The sequence below is a fragment of the Haliaeetus leucocephalus genome, unplaced genomic scaffold (assembly GCF_000737465.1).
Source record: "Haliaeetus leucocephalus isolate CR32 unplaced genomic scaffold, Haliaeetus_leucocephalus-4.0 Scaffold235, whole genome shotgun sequence".
In the NCBI taxonomy this organism is placed as follows: Eukaryota; Metazoa; Chordata; class Aves; order Accipitriformes; family Accipitridae; genus Haliaeetus; species Haliaeetus leucocephalus.
Genome location: NW_010972671.1, coordinates 387,579 through 404,825, shown reverse-complemented (window position 1 = coordinate 404,825; position 17,247 = coordinate 387,579). Strand labels below are relative to the sequence as shown.

The 17,247-nt window shown below is 36.3% G+C and overlaps 2 protein-coding genes across 3 annotated transcripts in view; one reads left to right on the top strand and one right to left on the bottom strand.

Annotated features, from left to right (window-relative positions):
• Positions 1–17,247, bottom strand: part of CDC73 (cell division cycle 73) — a 116,460-nt gene that overhangs the window by 40,558 nt on the left and 58,655 nt on the right. The gene's annotated exons all lie outside the window — the stretch shown is intronic.
• On the top strand, positions 2,623–9,331 carry B3GALT2 (UDP-Gal:betaGlcNAc beta 1,3-galactosyltransferase, polypeptide 2). Its single transcript, XM_010568012.1, has 2 exons — positions 2,623–2,850; positions 7,792–9,331. Exon 2 carries the CDS (start codon positions 7,926–7,928, stop codon positions 9,192–9,194), a length of 1,269 nt encoding a protein of 422 aa, XP_010566314.1. The 5' UTR covers positions 2,623–2,850; positions 7,792–7,925; the 3' UTR covers positions 9,195–9,331.

Sequence of the window (17,247 nt, the reverse complement as noted above, 5' to 3'; positions counted from 1 at the left end):
GACCTGCTCATCCTTTAAAAGTAAAGAATTAATGAACAAAAGAAATTGTTCATTAAGCTTTAAGAATTCAATATTCAATTTGTTCACATGGCAAGATGACAAATATTACACATAACACCAAGCAACAGCTCTGCCTGAACTTTAAAACTATGCACAAGTGATACGGTCATCTAATTAAAAGGCAAAACTGTTATCTGTTCCCTTCTAAATTTACTTTAAAACAGGTTATACATAGAAAAAATGGCCCTTAGGATTTTTTTGCCTTTAATATTTACTAATGAGTATTTACAGAAAAATAAAGACAGCTCTGCCCACCCCAATATGTAAACATACCACATAGAACTCACAAATGTTCGGAGATACACTTCAGGTATAGCGAAGCAGTAGTAAATAAAGTGGAACACTATGGATTTTAACCATTCTGTTGGGATTTAGACTTGTTTCCTGAATACAATTTTTTGTGTCTTATCTGAAAATTCAAAAATCAGAGGCAGATTTACATGCTGGTTTCAAAAAAAAACATTACTTGCTTCTATGTAAATCAACACAGGTAGGGTAAGTTAACCACATGAATATCTTACTCGATTTCCTACTCGTAGCCCAGAATACAGAAAACCGGTAATACTCCTAGCCAAACTGTCACATGTTTGTAAACATAGAGCAACAGATTATATAAAGTTCTGTATATTATACAGGGTAAGGATAAGAAAGCTTTGTGTGTTTAAGTGGAAAATTCAGTAGACTGAGCACACATGCAACCTTCAAAGCACTGATTCTCAGTTATTCATAGAAGTCCCAGAACAGTAAGTGATGCTGGACATAAGTCTCTCCTCTCACTCCACCGCCCCACTGATATCCCCTCCATTTTTTAAATACAAAGTTTTTAGTGTGGAGGATACACAAGTCTTTACTGATATGCATGCTATGTTTATAATTAATATTTTGGGAAGATGCTCATGCTCCTAAAATATCCTCAAATAGGATCACAGGATTTGTGCAAATTGTCATTAGGATACGAAATGCATCCATTAAAAACAAGACTAGATTAATAGAGAAAGTTAGTGTACATAGGTGATTTAGTGAGGATATAAATCTGATTATGTTTCTAGTAAATTATCAGAATATGCATCTAGAATAGTAAAACACACTGACTGCCTGGGGAAGCCTCATTTGCAAGTAAAGGATGTACCTACCCCCAATCCTACTAACCAGAGATACCATATGATAGAACAATTATATTTTCTTTATCCTTTGGCAAAAAAAAAAAAAAAAAAAACAAACCAAAAACCCAAACCACCACACACCAAAACCAAACAAACAAAAAACCCCCAAAACCACAGACCACCCCCCCCCAAAAAACCCACCAAACAAAAAACAGTCTAAAGAGCTAGTCATTAACTTCTCAAAATAGCATGGACAAACACAGTGACTAATAAATACTTGGGTAAGTCTGCTGGTAGCTTTCTATTTTCTGAGCTATCTATTGTGATATTTTATTTATAACATATAGTAAATATAATAAGATGCTTCAACATAGAAGGGCGAGTCATTGAAAGGACAGAAATGAAAGGAACACAAGTTTCATTAGGACCAGAGAGACAAATTCTATAATATAGGTATGTCTGTAACAACAGACATTTTAGATCCATCAATAATTAAAATCAAGTGCCCCCGATTCTGCAATACCAGACTTCAACCTTTACCAAGGAAGAAAGCCATTATCAGCAGAAAGGCAGCTTAACAGCATGTGCTTATACATTAGTGTTGTCCAGCTTAATTGACTAACCTAAGATTACAAAAAGCAGCTTTTATAGAGTAAGCATATGTAAAGGAAGTATGAGCAAAGAAATACATTTTTATGTTTTCTTTGGCACGAAGGCACAAAAGATTTATACTTTAAGAGAGCCAAATGGGTTAAATCAAGCTTCGGTATTTAAATGCTTATAATTCCTTTGCACTGCAGAATAGCTTTTGGAATACGGGAATAGAACATCTAGTATTAAATATCCCCTAGAGAATCATAAGTTGCAGTGTCAAGGAAAAGTGAAAACAATTTGAAAAAACCCTCAATCATTCATTTAATAATCATACAATTTTTATACTATTCACCTATCATTGTGCTTGAACCGAGTATGTAACATTTATCAAATAGGAGCAAGAGCCTGTAAAGCTTTCTGACTGCCTTTGGATTTAGTCAAAATGAATGCAAACAATCACGTGGGATTCAGCCAAGCAATGACGTTAAATTCTGCTCTGTCAGAAGACAGCATCTGTCAAAGCCCACATTTAAACTGCTGCCTGCGCAGCAGCTGAAGAACTACAGAATGGATTTTATAGACCAGAATCCTTGGTTAAAACAGCTCAAAACCATTTCTATTACCGCCTAGCAACAATGAAGGAAGGAATAGAGGGAAATCCTGTTACTGAAGGCAACTGAAGCACTATGCGCTAGCACTCCCTGCTAACATTACCATTAGAAATATGGATACTGAGGAGAAGAGAACACAGCACTGCATTGTCCGACAAGGGAAACACCAGATGTAAAAGCTCCAGTACATCGGCTGAGAACGCCAGACAGCCCCGATCAGAACAGAAACGGGAACTACTGTCCTTTTGTTTGAAGGATGAACAAAAAGTCCCAAGACAAGGACAACACTTATAAGCAAGGAAGGTAACACAGCAACGAGCAGACAGATGGACAGACTGGATACTGTGAAAAGCAATCGCAGGAAGCAGACTGTTGGGGGATGTGCGCATGTTTGATAGCATCTTTTTTGCTGAAGTGATGGCGTGCAAAAACTATTTTATGTGGGTATAATCCTCGCACCATAAATGGCCTGACCAAGGAAGGTATGTCAAATCCTTGTGTGTGATATGCATTGCATTGTCTGTTACCTTTTCAGCCATTACAGATAATGATTGTTACTAATTTGCAGAGCCCTGAGATAACAAGTCTCTGAATAGGGAGAAAGAATTCGAGCAGGTTTTCCTCTCCCACAGCAGAATGTCACTACCTTTACACTTAATAAATGCATTGCTTACAGCCTGCACAAGGTTGCTGTAGCTGGAGAGGAGGGATTAAAGGGATAATGTAGCTACTGTAGTGACTGCTTTTAACTGAGAAATTAAAAACTCAAAGCCCTCCAATATAGAAAAAAACAGAGATCCTTTCAAACTAGGTCAGAATTAATCTTTACCTGAAGTAATTTTAAAACATTGGTAAAATGTCCATGATGCGACACACTGAAAGCACTGAACCATCAAAACAGACCATGCAGTCAAATTACATTATCTTAAAAGTACCTTCAGACTTTCTTACACTTGCTCCCCCCCCGCCCCGAAACACAAGCAAAATGTAATCAGGTTAATATCAGCCAAGCATACATAAACTGGGAGCATGCAAAAGATTGGACATGATTTAAACCATCAGCTGTGCAATCAGGCACCACATTTTACAAGAAACATCAGGCTGCCCGACATCCCAAAAGGAAACCTTCAAACACTATACACTCAAAATGGTGAGCATGTAACTTATCTCATGCCATCATTACAATTTCTGTTTAATATGAAAACATTGACTGTTTAACTTGGATTGTAAAATGACATTCCATCTAATTGCCATTCATTTCTATTTATTGTTGAAATTTAAATACTTCATCATTAGTGGCAAACAAACAAGATGAGTATTTGCAATACAAATTTAAGACCTAAACCTATAGGAATTTAATACACCACAGAAAGAAAGTGCTTATCTGCAGAATCTACCAATAAGCTATAACAAATCATTAAAGGTCAATATAAATGTACTTTCTTTGCCCAAGGCAATGCTAACATACAATAAAACAACTGCAACTGGAAAGAGTTCACATACCTAAGGATGCAGCATACAACAGTCACTGGTTTCAGATCACACTTAAGACATTTAGAAGATAAAATCACTTTCCAGAACTTTTAAAACAAACAAACAAAAAATCTACCCTCAAGCAATACTCCTGCAGAAGCATGCCTAGCTAGTGGTGTGACTTTCGTACCTGACATTTAAAAACCTCCACATCAAACCTCATCCCGAGTACTGTTTCGTGCAAAAGATTAATGCAGTTTGTAAGTGACCTCAGGCACATTATCTGAGGCCTAATATGAAACTGCTGCTGCTATTTGTCAGAATACTGACTCAGGCTGCCTTTTGAACTCTTCCCCCTAATTAAAGAGTTTGCCCACACAGCTAATCAAAATATGAAAATCCAGGACATGTGAATAGGAAGTCAAATGCTTCAATCTGCAAAGCTGTAATTATAGAGCAGAACTGAAAGTACAAGGAACAAAAACACCAGCAGAGCACAGACCACAAATAAAAATTCAAGAGGCATTCACAGTTTATCTATTTGGCATTTGATAATGCATCAGTGACTACACAGTCAAGTGCCAAAAATGAAGCAGAATTACTATAAATCATATCTTCAAACTGCAGAGTTACATGCAACAACACACTTTCAGAGGACAAGGTGATTGCATAGAGACCTTTTGCTATACTTAGGTTTTCTTATCTACTGCCATTCGTTGCTGCCTGTTCATAAGCTTTCCGTGAAATGAAATTTTAAATATTTGGGCAAAAGCAGTAACGCTTCAACCCTAAATAAAGTGAGAGAAAATAATATTTTTATGACGCTATTTGATGGTGTTTTTAATATATGTTGACAGTTGTTTACATTATTTTTAAACAATGCATCCTAGCAAGGAGTATTTTTTCAAAGGTACAATTGTTATTGCTGTATTTCAAATTCTTAATACCCACTGTGTGTTTTGGAATGTTTTACACCTGAATTACAAAGAAAATGAGATACAAAGTTACTTGGGTTTTTTCAGTCAATAGTTTTATGAAGCTGAGAAATAGATGTGGGTCCTTTCCCTATCTATACAATGCCTTTCTAAAGGGCAAACAGCCTGAAGATTTTCTAGGAAACTCCCCACTTTGAAAAATCATGGAAACATGTAAGTGAGAATGACTCTCTTTACATTTCTTATGATTGTAGTTCCATCCCTCACTACAAAACTTATTTTAATATGCACAAAGTGAGCATGCAGCCTACAAAAAAAAAAAAGAAAAAAAAAAGAAAAAAAAGGGGGGGGGGCAGGGAGGGGGGGATGTTCAGCCATTACAACTGCCTTTTCTGGGACACTTCCTCAGTGCATCATGGAAAGACAGCATCTGAAAACAGTCTTCAGTTTACGCAAATATTACATAACTTAAGATTCTCACTTTTGACTATTGCCATATGAAAGTAGGTGCACAACAAAACACTACCTGAATTAAAAATTAAACACTGAGTAGTAATGCAGTGCAGATTTGCATAAGCATTTGCACCTAATGACTGCAGTTTTAGAAGTGGAACAATTCAGTGTGACAAAATTGATCTGAATTCTAGCCGCTACTTCACATTCGTGAAATTCTGGTTTTTACTTTCTTCCTAAACTGTATGCATGCAATGGAATGGTAATTAATCAAATATTCTCAGTGTTGCCCTCCAAACTGCTATCAAACAATTATTTTCCCTGAGATCTAGGGTACCCTTTGAAGTGGCATTTATGTTTGCTTATGCAGAGATATTCTTCACAAATAGCTGAGTGTTCATTTAAAACTCACTGCATACTGCAGAGAAACTAAAAATTGTTAGTTTTGAGGACAGGCTTTTATTTTCAAAGCATGCAAAAGCAGGTGCAAGTGGTGAGATAAACATAAGTCTTCTACATTTGGGGCTTATTTTCTTTTACATAAGGATAACGTCTGAGTTGAACACCAGCATAAAAAGAGTAGTGTGGAATTTCAGGTTAGTTCTCAAGCTACATACTTTAGACACATGTGTTTAACAGCTGCAAATTGGAAAATAATTTTTAGAAAGACAGCTCCGTCTCCATAAGCGGCATCAGTCCCAAGCACTTTAAAAAAATAAAATCAGAAATACTTTCAGGGAGCTTGAAAACAAAAATTCATGAATGCTGTGTAACAGCACAACGACAGGGAAGAGCTTACTAGATCACTAGGCAAATATTTTGCTCTTTCAGAAAGAGAATTAAGGAGCAGTGTCGCCTCTTCAGATACATTTACATTGTCACAGACCACAGTGAAAATCCCCACTTACTTGCTCCTCCTGCTGGAGGTTAGCCGGAGAGACCATTCCGACTCCGTGCAATACTACCTCCCCCTTGCTTCCAAATAACTGCGAATGAGGCATCTTCTGCATACATGCTATTTTGTTTATATATAAACTGACATACAGTAATTAAAATAAAGCTCGGTTATATGTCTCTCCCTACCCTTTTGAAATACAAATTTTCCCTTACATGAACCAGGCAGATTGAATGTTAAGTCACACCCATACAATTTAATAATATATTATTCAACTGCCATCTCATCTTAAATTACTTCCTTACAATGTAAAATCCTGTAATTTCCCATATAACATGTCACTTAGTTTTTTAATGCCGAAATTAATCCAAATATTGGTTTTAGAAGATAGCAAAGCAATTAATAAATTACACATCTATATTAGAAATAGCGTTTTCTACGGACTCTTGTTCAGCTGTCATCCTTTTTCCTACACAAAACCCTAGGGCCCAGAAATAAATTAGAGCAAATTGGAAATCACAAACGAATTGCTACTGTGCAGTGAAAGGTTCATTTACGAGATGATGTGATCAGCTTTTAATATGCAGCATCATGAAGCTGCCATATTGACTCTGCTCTTGAATATGAAAAAATTTTAAAAGAAAATGAAGTACAGACTACTTCGGCACTTTTTCCTACAGTTCCAGCTGCTGGTAACAATACTTGAAATTTCTGTATGATAACGGAAGTACAGTAGTTACGTATACACTTACAGAGAAAAAAACAAACCCAAAAATCATGTTCATCAGATAGCTTGCCAAAAACTTAGTGCTGTGCAATTTTACTTCCAGTTAACATGAACATTTACCCCAGATCTCTGCCTACTAAAAATCAACAGCTTCATTTTAATTCAGCTGCATATCAGCCTGACACAACAGCCAAGTATTCCATTCAATATTTTCCTTGATTGTGGAGTAAAAGGTTAAAGGTGCCAGAAAGGTGACCAAAAATGTTATCCTGCGTTACCATCTGAGGGCTGTGCAGTGAGGTTACCAGACCCTGAAAATTAATTTTGACAGGTGCATCTTCTCATTGACTTTCTGAACACAGTCAGGGCCGGTGGAAACACGCCAAGCAGTGTACTGTGACTAACCCAACTCTGCCACAATCAACCTTGCGCCGTCTGTCCCACCACCAATACATGACCATTTTACAAAAAGGGTTTTTAAACTGTGAGCCGTACTAGCCTCTGCATGTCAAATCAATTTTAATTAATGCCAATAAACCTTCCATCTGGTATCAAGGCCTTTTCATTCAGTCTCTCAAACACAGTACAAGTATCTCACAGTCAGTATATGTGAAGCTATTTATGTCTACTTCACACTTGTTCTGCTAACATGATCATTTCCCCCCCCCTTTTATCTTTGCTACCCAAGACATCTGTCAAAACTTTTACCATGAAAAAAACATTTTTGAAAGCTAACAAATCCAATCAACTTTAATCATAAAACAAGGCTGGCTTTTAACATAAATCAAACCTTGTTTATATTAACATGGGCTATTAAAAAAAAAACAAAAAACCTTACCTCAATTTTATGTTTGTATCTAGTTTTTCATTGTAACCTTTTATATTACAAGTGGATAAAATTGAAGATTTCTGATTTTCTTTTTTAAAAATCTTTGCAGAGTGAGCTATTTGCAGACAATTACTCAACATGAGCAAAAGAAAATGAATACCAAAGAATAGCAGTGGATTAAAAAACGATCGGAAAAGCTTTTTGCTTGGCCATTGTCTCATATCCCATCATTGGATTCTTACAACATGCTTCAGTGGAGAAGACGACACTGCTGCTTTGCAAAGATGACCTGGAATACCAAAAGGTCTCTGTTTCGCACCCATCTCATTGGCCTGATCTCTCTTGTATTTCTTTTTGCTATGTTTCTGTTCTTTAATCATCATGACTGGCTACCAGGCAGGGCTGGGTTCAAAGAAAATCCCATGGCTTACACTATACGAGGATTTAGATCTACAAAAAGCGAGACAAACCACAGCTCTATAAGGAACATGTGGAAAGACACCATACCTCAGACGCTCAGGCCTCAAACTGTCACCAACTCCAACGACACGGATCTGTCACCACAAGGAGTAACTGGTTTGGAAAATACCCTCAGTGCCAACGGAAGTATTTACAACAAGAAAGGTACTGGGCATCCGACTTCATATCATTTCAAATACATCATCAATGAGCCTGAGAAGTGCCAGGAGAAGACCCCTTTTCTAATATTGCTCATAGCTGCAGAGCCAGGCCAGGTAGAAGCTAGACAAGCTATTCGACAAACCTGGGGTAACGAAAGCCTGACACCTGGCATCCAGATTGTTCGTATTTTTTTGCTGGGGTTAAGCATCAAGATAAATGGATACCTCCAGCGTACCATACTAGAGGAAAGCAGACAGTACCATGACATCATTCAACAAGAGTACTTAGATACCTACTATAATTTAACCATTAAAACTCTGATGGGAATGAACTGGGTTGCATCTTACTGTCCACATGTTCCGTATGTTATGAAAACTGACAGTGATATGTTTGTCAATACTGAATATTTAATACACAAGCTTCTGAAACCAGAACTTCCTCCAAGGCACAAGTATTTTACAGGTTATTTAATGAGAGGTTATGCACCTAACAGGAACAAGGATAGTAAGTGGTATATGCCACCTGATTTGTATCCAAGTGAACGTTATCCTGTATTCTGCTCCGGAACTGGTTATGTTTTTTCTGGAGATTTAGCAGAAAAAATCTTTAAAGTCTCCTTAAGCATCAGACGTTTACATTTAGAGGATGTATATGTGGGGATCTGTCTTGCCAAGCTGCGAATTGATCCTATGCCTCCGCCCAATGAGTTTGTCTTCAATCACTGGCGAGTTTCTTACTCCAGCTGTAAATATAGCCACCTAATTACCTCCCATCAGTTCCAACCTAGCGAACTGATCAAATACTGGAACCACTTACAACAAAATAAGCACAATGCCTGTGCCAATGCAGCAAAAGAAAAAGCAGGCAAGTATCGCCATCGTAAACTGCACTAGAAGGACAACACTCCCTCTGTCAAATGTACTCCATGTGCAATTTGTAAATACTGCTGAACGCATGTACAGTGAAAATGGATGAGCTTAATGGGACAGCCTTTAGTTGATCCCCATCACATAGTGGAGTCTGAAAATTATTTTTTTAAGTTAAAAAAAGTATAGCTCTTGATAACACTACTATTATGAAACTATAACCAAAAGGTTTTCCCAGCAAATTTGAGGAAAAAAGAAGAGGGTATATAAGGATTTTTGTGTTAATGTGCAATAATAAGCATGCACACTTTGGTGGTACAATTGCTGATTTATGTGCCAATAAAATACAATTGAGCATATTTTCCACACTAAAATTTTATCTTTAAAAATGCATTCATAGCTCTAGTTCTCTTCAATGTAATGACTTCTTGTTATCTAGAATTGCTATAAAATGAAAAATTAAAAACTAAGGAAATGCACAAAGGGCAGATCAGTTTTACCTTCAAATACCACATTAAATTATTATATGCTTCTTTTAATGTACAATACATATAGCAATGTCACATTTACAATTTAGTAAGACACTACCAATGAACTCTAACACACTAGGAAAGTATGCCCTTAAAGTAGGTCCATTTTTTGAAGATTACTTATTAATGGTTAGGAAGGATAAATGAAATGAAATTTCAGAACACTGCCACTTTGTACATTACCTTCAGAAATGCAAGTGATGTTCTAGATTCAACTAGATTCTCCTCAAAAAGCTGACTAAAAGTTACTTAATACCCTAGAAGTCATAGGGCAAGGTCCTAAAATCTGGTGCCAAGTAACATTCATCTTGGTATCTTTGTGCAAATTCATTGAATCTGCTATTGATTTCCTTACATAACTTTAAGGTAACTCAAAGGCTGATCAGAAATGCAAAATGGAACTTCAAGTATTTCACCGTAGTCTCAAAAGTGTTCCATTTTGTGGAAAGAGGGAGAAAACCAACCAAATCTTTGTTGATTTTACTCTTTCCTGCCTGCCAAAAAAAAAAAAAAGATCAGTCAAGTGAAAACAGGTCTGCTAGAGAAAATTAAGCCACTCACCTTACTTTATAGGTGGGGAAGACTATAAGGTCATAATAAGATTGAGAGCTCCAGATAGCAATATGGGCAAGAACAAAATCTAAGCAATTTTAAAAATTAAAGCCACAACATGTACCATTGAAAATAAAGTGTGAGAAGTAGGTTAAATCTATTTACAGGTTTCCAGTTTCCTAACAAACAGAACATTTAAAGCTTATTTTCCAACAAAGTTACAGCAGAGTTATATCAGATTCAGGTTATTACTGTTTTGTCACAGTGCCAGGGTAAGCAATACCCACCTCTGATTTAGCAGCAAACAATGGAACTGTGGTTAGTTTTCTGTTTGACTGGGACTTTTTAATTGGACAAAATACAAATATTTGATGTACTTTTATTATTTAATAAAATTGATTATATTTATGGTCTTCAGACTTCACTTTTTATGGGAAAGCTGCTCAGGATGAAATACATTTTTAGCTTTAGCATTACTTGACTTTTCTAGTGTTCCCTAGCTCTTAAAGCCTAGTTTTCATACCATGCACAATACAGAGATCACAGCAGGGTTTTTTTTCCTTTGTAATGAAAAGACAAATCATATTACTAAGCACTCTCAGCAGCCCTAAGGCTGTCTGTATGCAGGAACTCACACACACAGAACAGAGCGTATTGCACTGGACTAGCCCTCTAAAGAGGGGTATGGAAATTTGCTCGTCACCGTTTTTTTGGTGATCCTCCACTAAGTTTTGTCATCTGCTGTATTTGAGGTATGATAACTATACACCTGTGCATTTCCAAGATACCTCAAATTGTAGAAATGTCCATTTCTGGGGAAAGTAAATGTGTGTAAAAACATTAAATCTCTGCAGAAGAGACTTCTCGAACTAGATTGAAAGTGCATCCACCTAGTTTATGTGATGACTATTGGCATTCATGTGACACAGATGCAAGCTGCATTAGAAAAAGTCTTTGGGAGCATTCTTTCAACACCCATCTGTAGTTTTCTTCACACTCAATCTACCTGCTTCCTTCCAGCCAATGCAGGCCACAGTTAATATTACAGCTGAAAGCCACCTGGCTTAAGTTAACTATATGGAAGCTTTACATAATAATGTGAGCTTTAGACAACTGGAATGTGTTGAACGCCAGCTACTACTCAAGGGTATTCAGTTCTGGAAGATGTACAATCCCCTAAGTGGCCTCTCCCCAAGTAATGCTGGCCAAGAACATAGTCCATCCTCTTAGCAAGGACTTCAACACTGTTCCCTGCATTCAGCACTTTCAAGCTAGATTGTAATGTACTCTACTTGGATTTTACCAACTCTGGCTAGTTCAAAATGTTGTTACTGGCTTCTGGGTATAGTCCAAGAGGTTAATAACTAAACCTTAAATAGTTTGGCATTTGAATCAAAGTTTGGCAGCCAAACAACCTCTCAGGTACTCCACTTTGGAGCTCCTGCACGATGCCGATCTGCTGGAGCTTGGCAATGCCTATGAGTTCAGTATATCAAACTTCTTGCTAGCTAAAATACTAGTGAGGAGTACAAGGCGTTAAATTAAAAAAAAACACAACATTTTTAATGTCCTTTTAAGGATCCAACATAATTTTTGAAAAATTTGTATTAACGTTTGGGTGTAAGTTGAAACTACTCTATAAACATATTTGAATTATTATCAAGACAGCCAAAGGCTACTTAAATCATTTATATCCAAGTACTGTTTTCTTGCACAGTTCATTACAAAGCTTTCAGAAGCAGGAGGGACAGCTTGTATGATGAAATATGCAATTATGGAATGAAATATCTACATTCCTTTCTCTGAATGTTTTTACTGTTTTCTAGCTTGTGTTTAAGCTATTTGCTCACTCTACTGGAATATAAAAACAGATCATGTTAAAAATAGTGCAATCATGATTTATATCATTAAAGTCTTTGACAAGTTCTCTCACTTCCGTTCCCTATAAAGCAAGACAAAAAAAAATGCATTTTCATTAGCAATTGGATACAAGCTTGTATCTAAAAGTCTAACATGTACGCAATGCAGAAAAAAAAAGGATGTAACTAGTTTACTCATTGAGGTATAGAAGTTTGTATATTTGCTGTAAATATTTTTACTTCTCTGTGTGTCTGCTTCAGGTTGAAAACAAACAAAAAGTCATGACTCAAAACTTACTATAGAAAAAAACGCAATATCATCAATACCATCATTATGGAAAAAAAAACCAAACAAACTTACAAAAGTGAAGCACACATTGATACTAGATAACCAAAATGAAGTCCTATAAAAATTGTAATGTGCCAACAACAGAACTGTTCCTTTCACATCTCTAATTAAATCAGTAACGTGGGTTATTTGCAGATCACACATCAACAGATTTGAGCATGGAAAATGCACAACTACAGGTTTGAATGTGATGCAACTGATCCTACTCCCAGTCATTGACCAATATTTCATGGGTAAAGTTCACGATCTGTTCTAGTCTGAAAAAAGTTACAGGTAAAGGTACTTCCAAGCCTCAGTAGTTAGTCTGAGGGAAAATTCAGTGTCCATTAAGATCTTCACTTAAATGTTATAAATTATTTTTATGTCCTATAAATTTAAAATTATAGTACAGCAGTGATCTAGAAGAGATGAGAGAGTGGCTTTCAGGTTAACCTTACCAGAATAGTAATTTAAAATTTGCTTTTCTTTGCAATGCAGTAATATAAAATGTGTCAGTCCATATTTACAATTTTCAGAATATATTAACATGTTAAGACATGCATTAAGGGTCTCAAAATCCATGCTAAATCAGGCAGTGGAGGAGAGGGAAGCACCTAGAAGCCATTACTTTAGAGTGCCCCCCCCATCCCTAATAATTTTCCTGACAGGTTAACACAGACCCCAATCACACTTCAATCTAAAATACCTACATAATCCCACTAAAATCTTATCTCCTAAATGAATACTCATTGCAGCGTGTGAAAACTTCCTAGGAGGAGATGAAAGGGAGAAGGAAGATGCTAATAGAGAAGCTACTACTTCTTACATTTGTGCCATTAGCAAGAACAGGCTTGTAACTCATTTGCAACAGCATCAGTAGTTGTTTACATATTTTTCCAATTTTAAACCCCATTTCTCAATCCCTATTTTATGCTGTCAAATAACATGAATAAATAAATAAATATTGAACAATATTGAACTTTGAATATTGAACTTAATTACACTACGATAACCACACCTATCAAATTTTAAGAGCATTATTGTCCTTTTAATTTCAGATTGTTCTTCCAAAACAGCATGCGATTCGGGTGGCACACAGTCTCACCCTGGCTGACCACAGTAATTTCAGACTAGAGATCATACCTAATAGACATGGTATTTGCTGTATTACTACAGATTACATCTCTAGCCCATCCAGTCCCACCTCCCTTCTCCAGCTCTGCTTCACAAGACCCAGACACTCTGCAAATGGAGCATGGAGGGAAGGAGGGAGGCAGGGAAGCTGCACTGCCAGCTATGCAATGCTGCACTGTGAAAATGTAGGTCAGAAAGGAGAGCACATTGTCTTTGCTTTGTATCCAAGGCAAGAGTGAAGTCAAAGGCTTTCTGGGGCAGGAGGCTGGGGGAGGGTTGTGGAGAACAACTTTCTTACAGCAAGTCAGTTAAAAAAAGCTCTTGAATGTCAGAAACCAGAAGAGTGAAACTAAAAACGCAGCAGCTGATCAACACCACACAAATTAAAAAAAAAATACAAAACAACAGAGCAGGCTTAGTGATAAGGGAAAGCATTAAAAGCAAGGCCAAATTAGAAAGCAGGATCTGAATGTCTAGTAGTAAGTGTTTGCACTTCACCGCTTCCAGAGAAAATACAAATCTATCAGGTAAATCCATTCTTCTAACAAAATTTTTAGTTTGTGATTACATTGCATGCTTTTTATTATGGTTTGAACCAAAGTAATTATAAGACATGACACAATGGCATGAACAGCAGGTCAGTTACTCCACAGAGAGTATTCTACATATAGGACTGTCGGCGCACAGTCAAGCCAAAAGCAAAGCAAACTAGATCACTTGTACCTAGAATTTACATTACATTTTCAAAGAAAGAGTTAATTCCAGTCTTCATTTGTCCCTGGTTAACTCAAAAGAAATCTAGCCTGGTACAGTATGGTACCTTCCTTTCACAGTGCAATGACTGCAAAGGAATTTAGCTGAACATGGGATACGGATGAAAACTATCATGTTGCCATTCTGATATTACCATGGCAACAGTTACCAAAGGTCTCTTAAGCATTTAAATCTGGCAGTTTTCATGATAACACTACCCAGATGATAGTAATGGTGCATTTTGGTTCATAAGCTAACTGCTGTGTAACTCAAACCACAGGGTATGAACCATTGCCTCTGCTTTTCTCAAGACTATGCTTGTGGTCAAAATGTTCTGACCGAGACAATAACCTTGAATTACTACTCTCAAAAAAAAGAAGAAAAAAATCCCTTCAGCACAGGGAATATTCATGGCTTAAAGCTTTATGTACTCTCAAAGGTTTCCATCTGAATGCTTGAGCTGTGCACAGTTGGTGTACAGGGTGGAAAAGTCAAGACTGCTAAAATCTTTGACAGGATTTTTCTCAAAGGGCTTTCATTTGCCTGAGAAGGCTTAAGAGAAGAATACGCTTTCTAAAGAGTGAATTGAATTGCTGCTGGTATCTTCCAGGTATCATTTGCCCGAGAGAGGAGGAGGAGGACATCAGTGTTTTTCTACAACCTTTATCAGTTTGTAACCAATATACACTTTTCAAAATAAGAAAACACTGCAAGCTGCTTTACCTCACTGGAGGCCAAAATGTACTGAAGAATATACAACTATGCCTCTGAGGACAAGTGCATCAGAACAAGTGCATCCATCTCCTTTAGGCCCATTTAGCTTTATCTCATATTAATTGACATTTTGACTGTTTAATATGAATATTCGGTGAACTACTCACTCTGATCTCCCAGACGCTCACTGTGGGCATAACGGAGAAGTCTTTCTTTACCTCATTAGAAAGCAAAGTGTGTGAAACATGTTTCTCATCCTAACATTTTAAGGATACCAGCTTTGATGTTGTCTTACAATTAATTCAACTGAAAAAGATGACGAAACTGAGAACAGTGTGAAATCCTTAAAGGTTTAAAATTTCCCAAGATGACAAAAATCAGTCTAGAGGAAATAGCCATGCTTGCAAGGGTGTAAGAGAATGATCTTTTCAACATAAAACAGACCTGAAAAAGTTAAGTATTCCCAGTTCTTTCTCTGTTATGACTTTTTAAAGTTTTGTATTAAAATAAAAATATCCACGCCATCATAAAAACACCAAGTCCCTCCACTCCTGAAAAACCACAACCCCACCACATCTTCTCTTGTGGAAATGCCAAGCATTCCCACATCTCAGTAAGCTCAAAGTTTAAAATGAAAAAAGCCAACTGTCACAAGAAATCCTTTGTTATTAAAATACCAAACAAGTCACCAAGGAAAACAAAAAACCTGTTCGCTGTCTTTACTAAATATTTAACATATCCTGTATTTAAATGAGCTGAGGTCTAAGAAATATTTTGAGAATAAGAGAGAGATTCCAGGTTTCATTCAGGATTTCTATGACACTGTTGTCGCTGCCAAAAGAAGCATACATTTAGTATACAAAAAAAAAATCTAGATCATAACTTAAGCCTATTGTGCTGTAACATATAGGTTGATGCAAGATGATAAAACAAAAATGAAACAATGGAAAACACCATCTGTGACTCAGTCAAAAATTTAGTACTGCCACTTAATGCAAATGCCAGTCTTTTTATAGGCATTCCTCCAAAGTCCACCTAGGCATTGATTTTTGTAGACATAAAAATTCAACTCAATTATCCAGCCTTCTGAACCAAGAGAATAACCAATTTCCCATTGTATCATCTTTGAATAATTTAAAGTATTTTATTTTATTGATTGTTTTTTAATGTAGAAAAGAGTAACATTTTTATGTCCCAATAATTTAAAGAAACAAGATTGAAATTCAGAGGTACTCTTAACGTTACTTAAGACTCTAAAATAAAAGTAAATATCATATACATACCTGAGGGGACGACTAACACATCTGTTCATCAAAAAGCGAATTGCAAAGCTTATGCTGTAAGCACACTGAGGTATACCAAAGGGGAAACCAAAACAAAACAAAACCCAACAAACCCACAGAAACCACACTGCTCCTATATAAATGTATCTTCAACAGAAAAGTATTTTCAATAATGCCTCTATTAATGTAATGAGAAAATTGTGTCTTTCAAATCTGAAATGATTTTTAAAAGTTGATGCAGCAGATTACTTCTATAATTTCACCAAATTTGAGATGCTTTATCTATTTTTGAAGTTAACCACATAACTTTAAAAAAGCTAACCTTTTTCCTGAATTCTCAAAATAGTAAAAAAAAAATAATATTTAGCAGAATGATAATCACAATTCTTTTACCATAGAAAAATTATAAATTATTCAGACTTAAAAGCCATAGTTACTACTTCATACTATCCAGCTGTGAATTATCCTGTTTATAGAAATAGGCAAGTTTGCTTGCTACATCCAGCAAAGGTATGATTTTCTTTCTAATCAAAATTCAGTTGAGAAATGGATGCTGCAAACAAGATATCTAACTTTCATTACAGTTAATAAAGGAATGACAGCCTCCTGCCAATAATTTGGGTGCTTAAAGCCTCAGTAAAATATAATGCTGTCATATTTGTTAAAAAAATGCACTGTCTGGGTCCCTCAAACATTTTTTAAACTTTTTCCCTTCCACCATTTCCTCATTTTCTGCTAGTAGAAGTTAAACAGTTCAAATGATTTATCATCCAAATTTCACGCTAGCAGAGTGGAATGGGAAAACTAGAATAAAGTACACAATTATATTTCTTCCCTACCCCTCCTCCTATTCATCGAAAAGCTTTACATACATGAACACACACTTTCTCTAACATCTTCTGCACACGTTCCATAAATTGAGCCTCT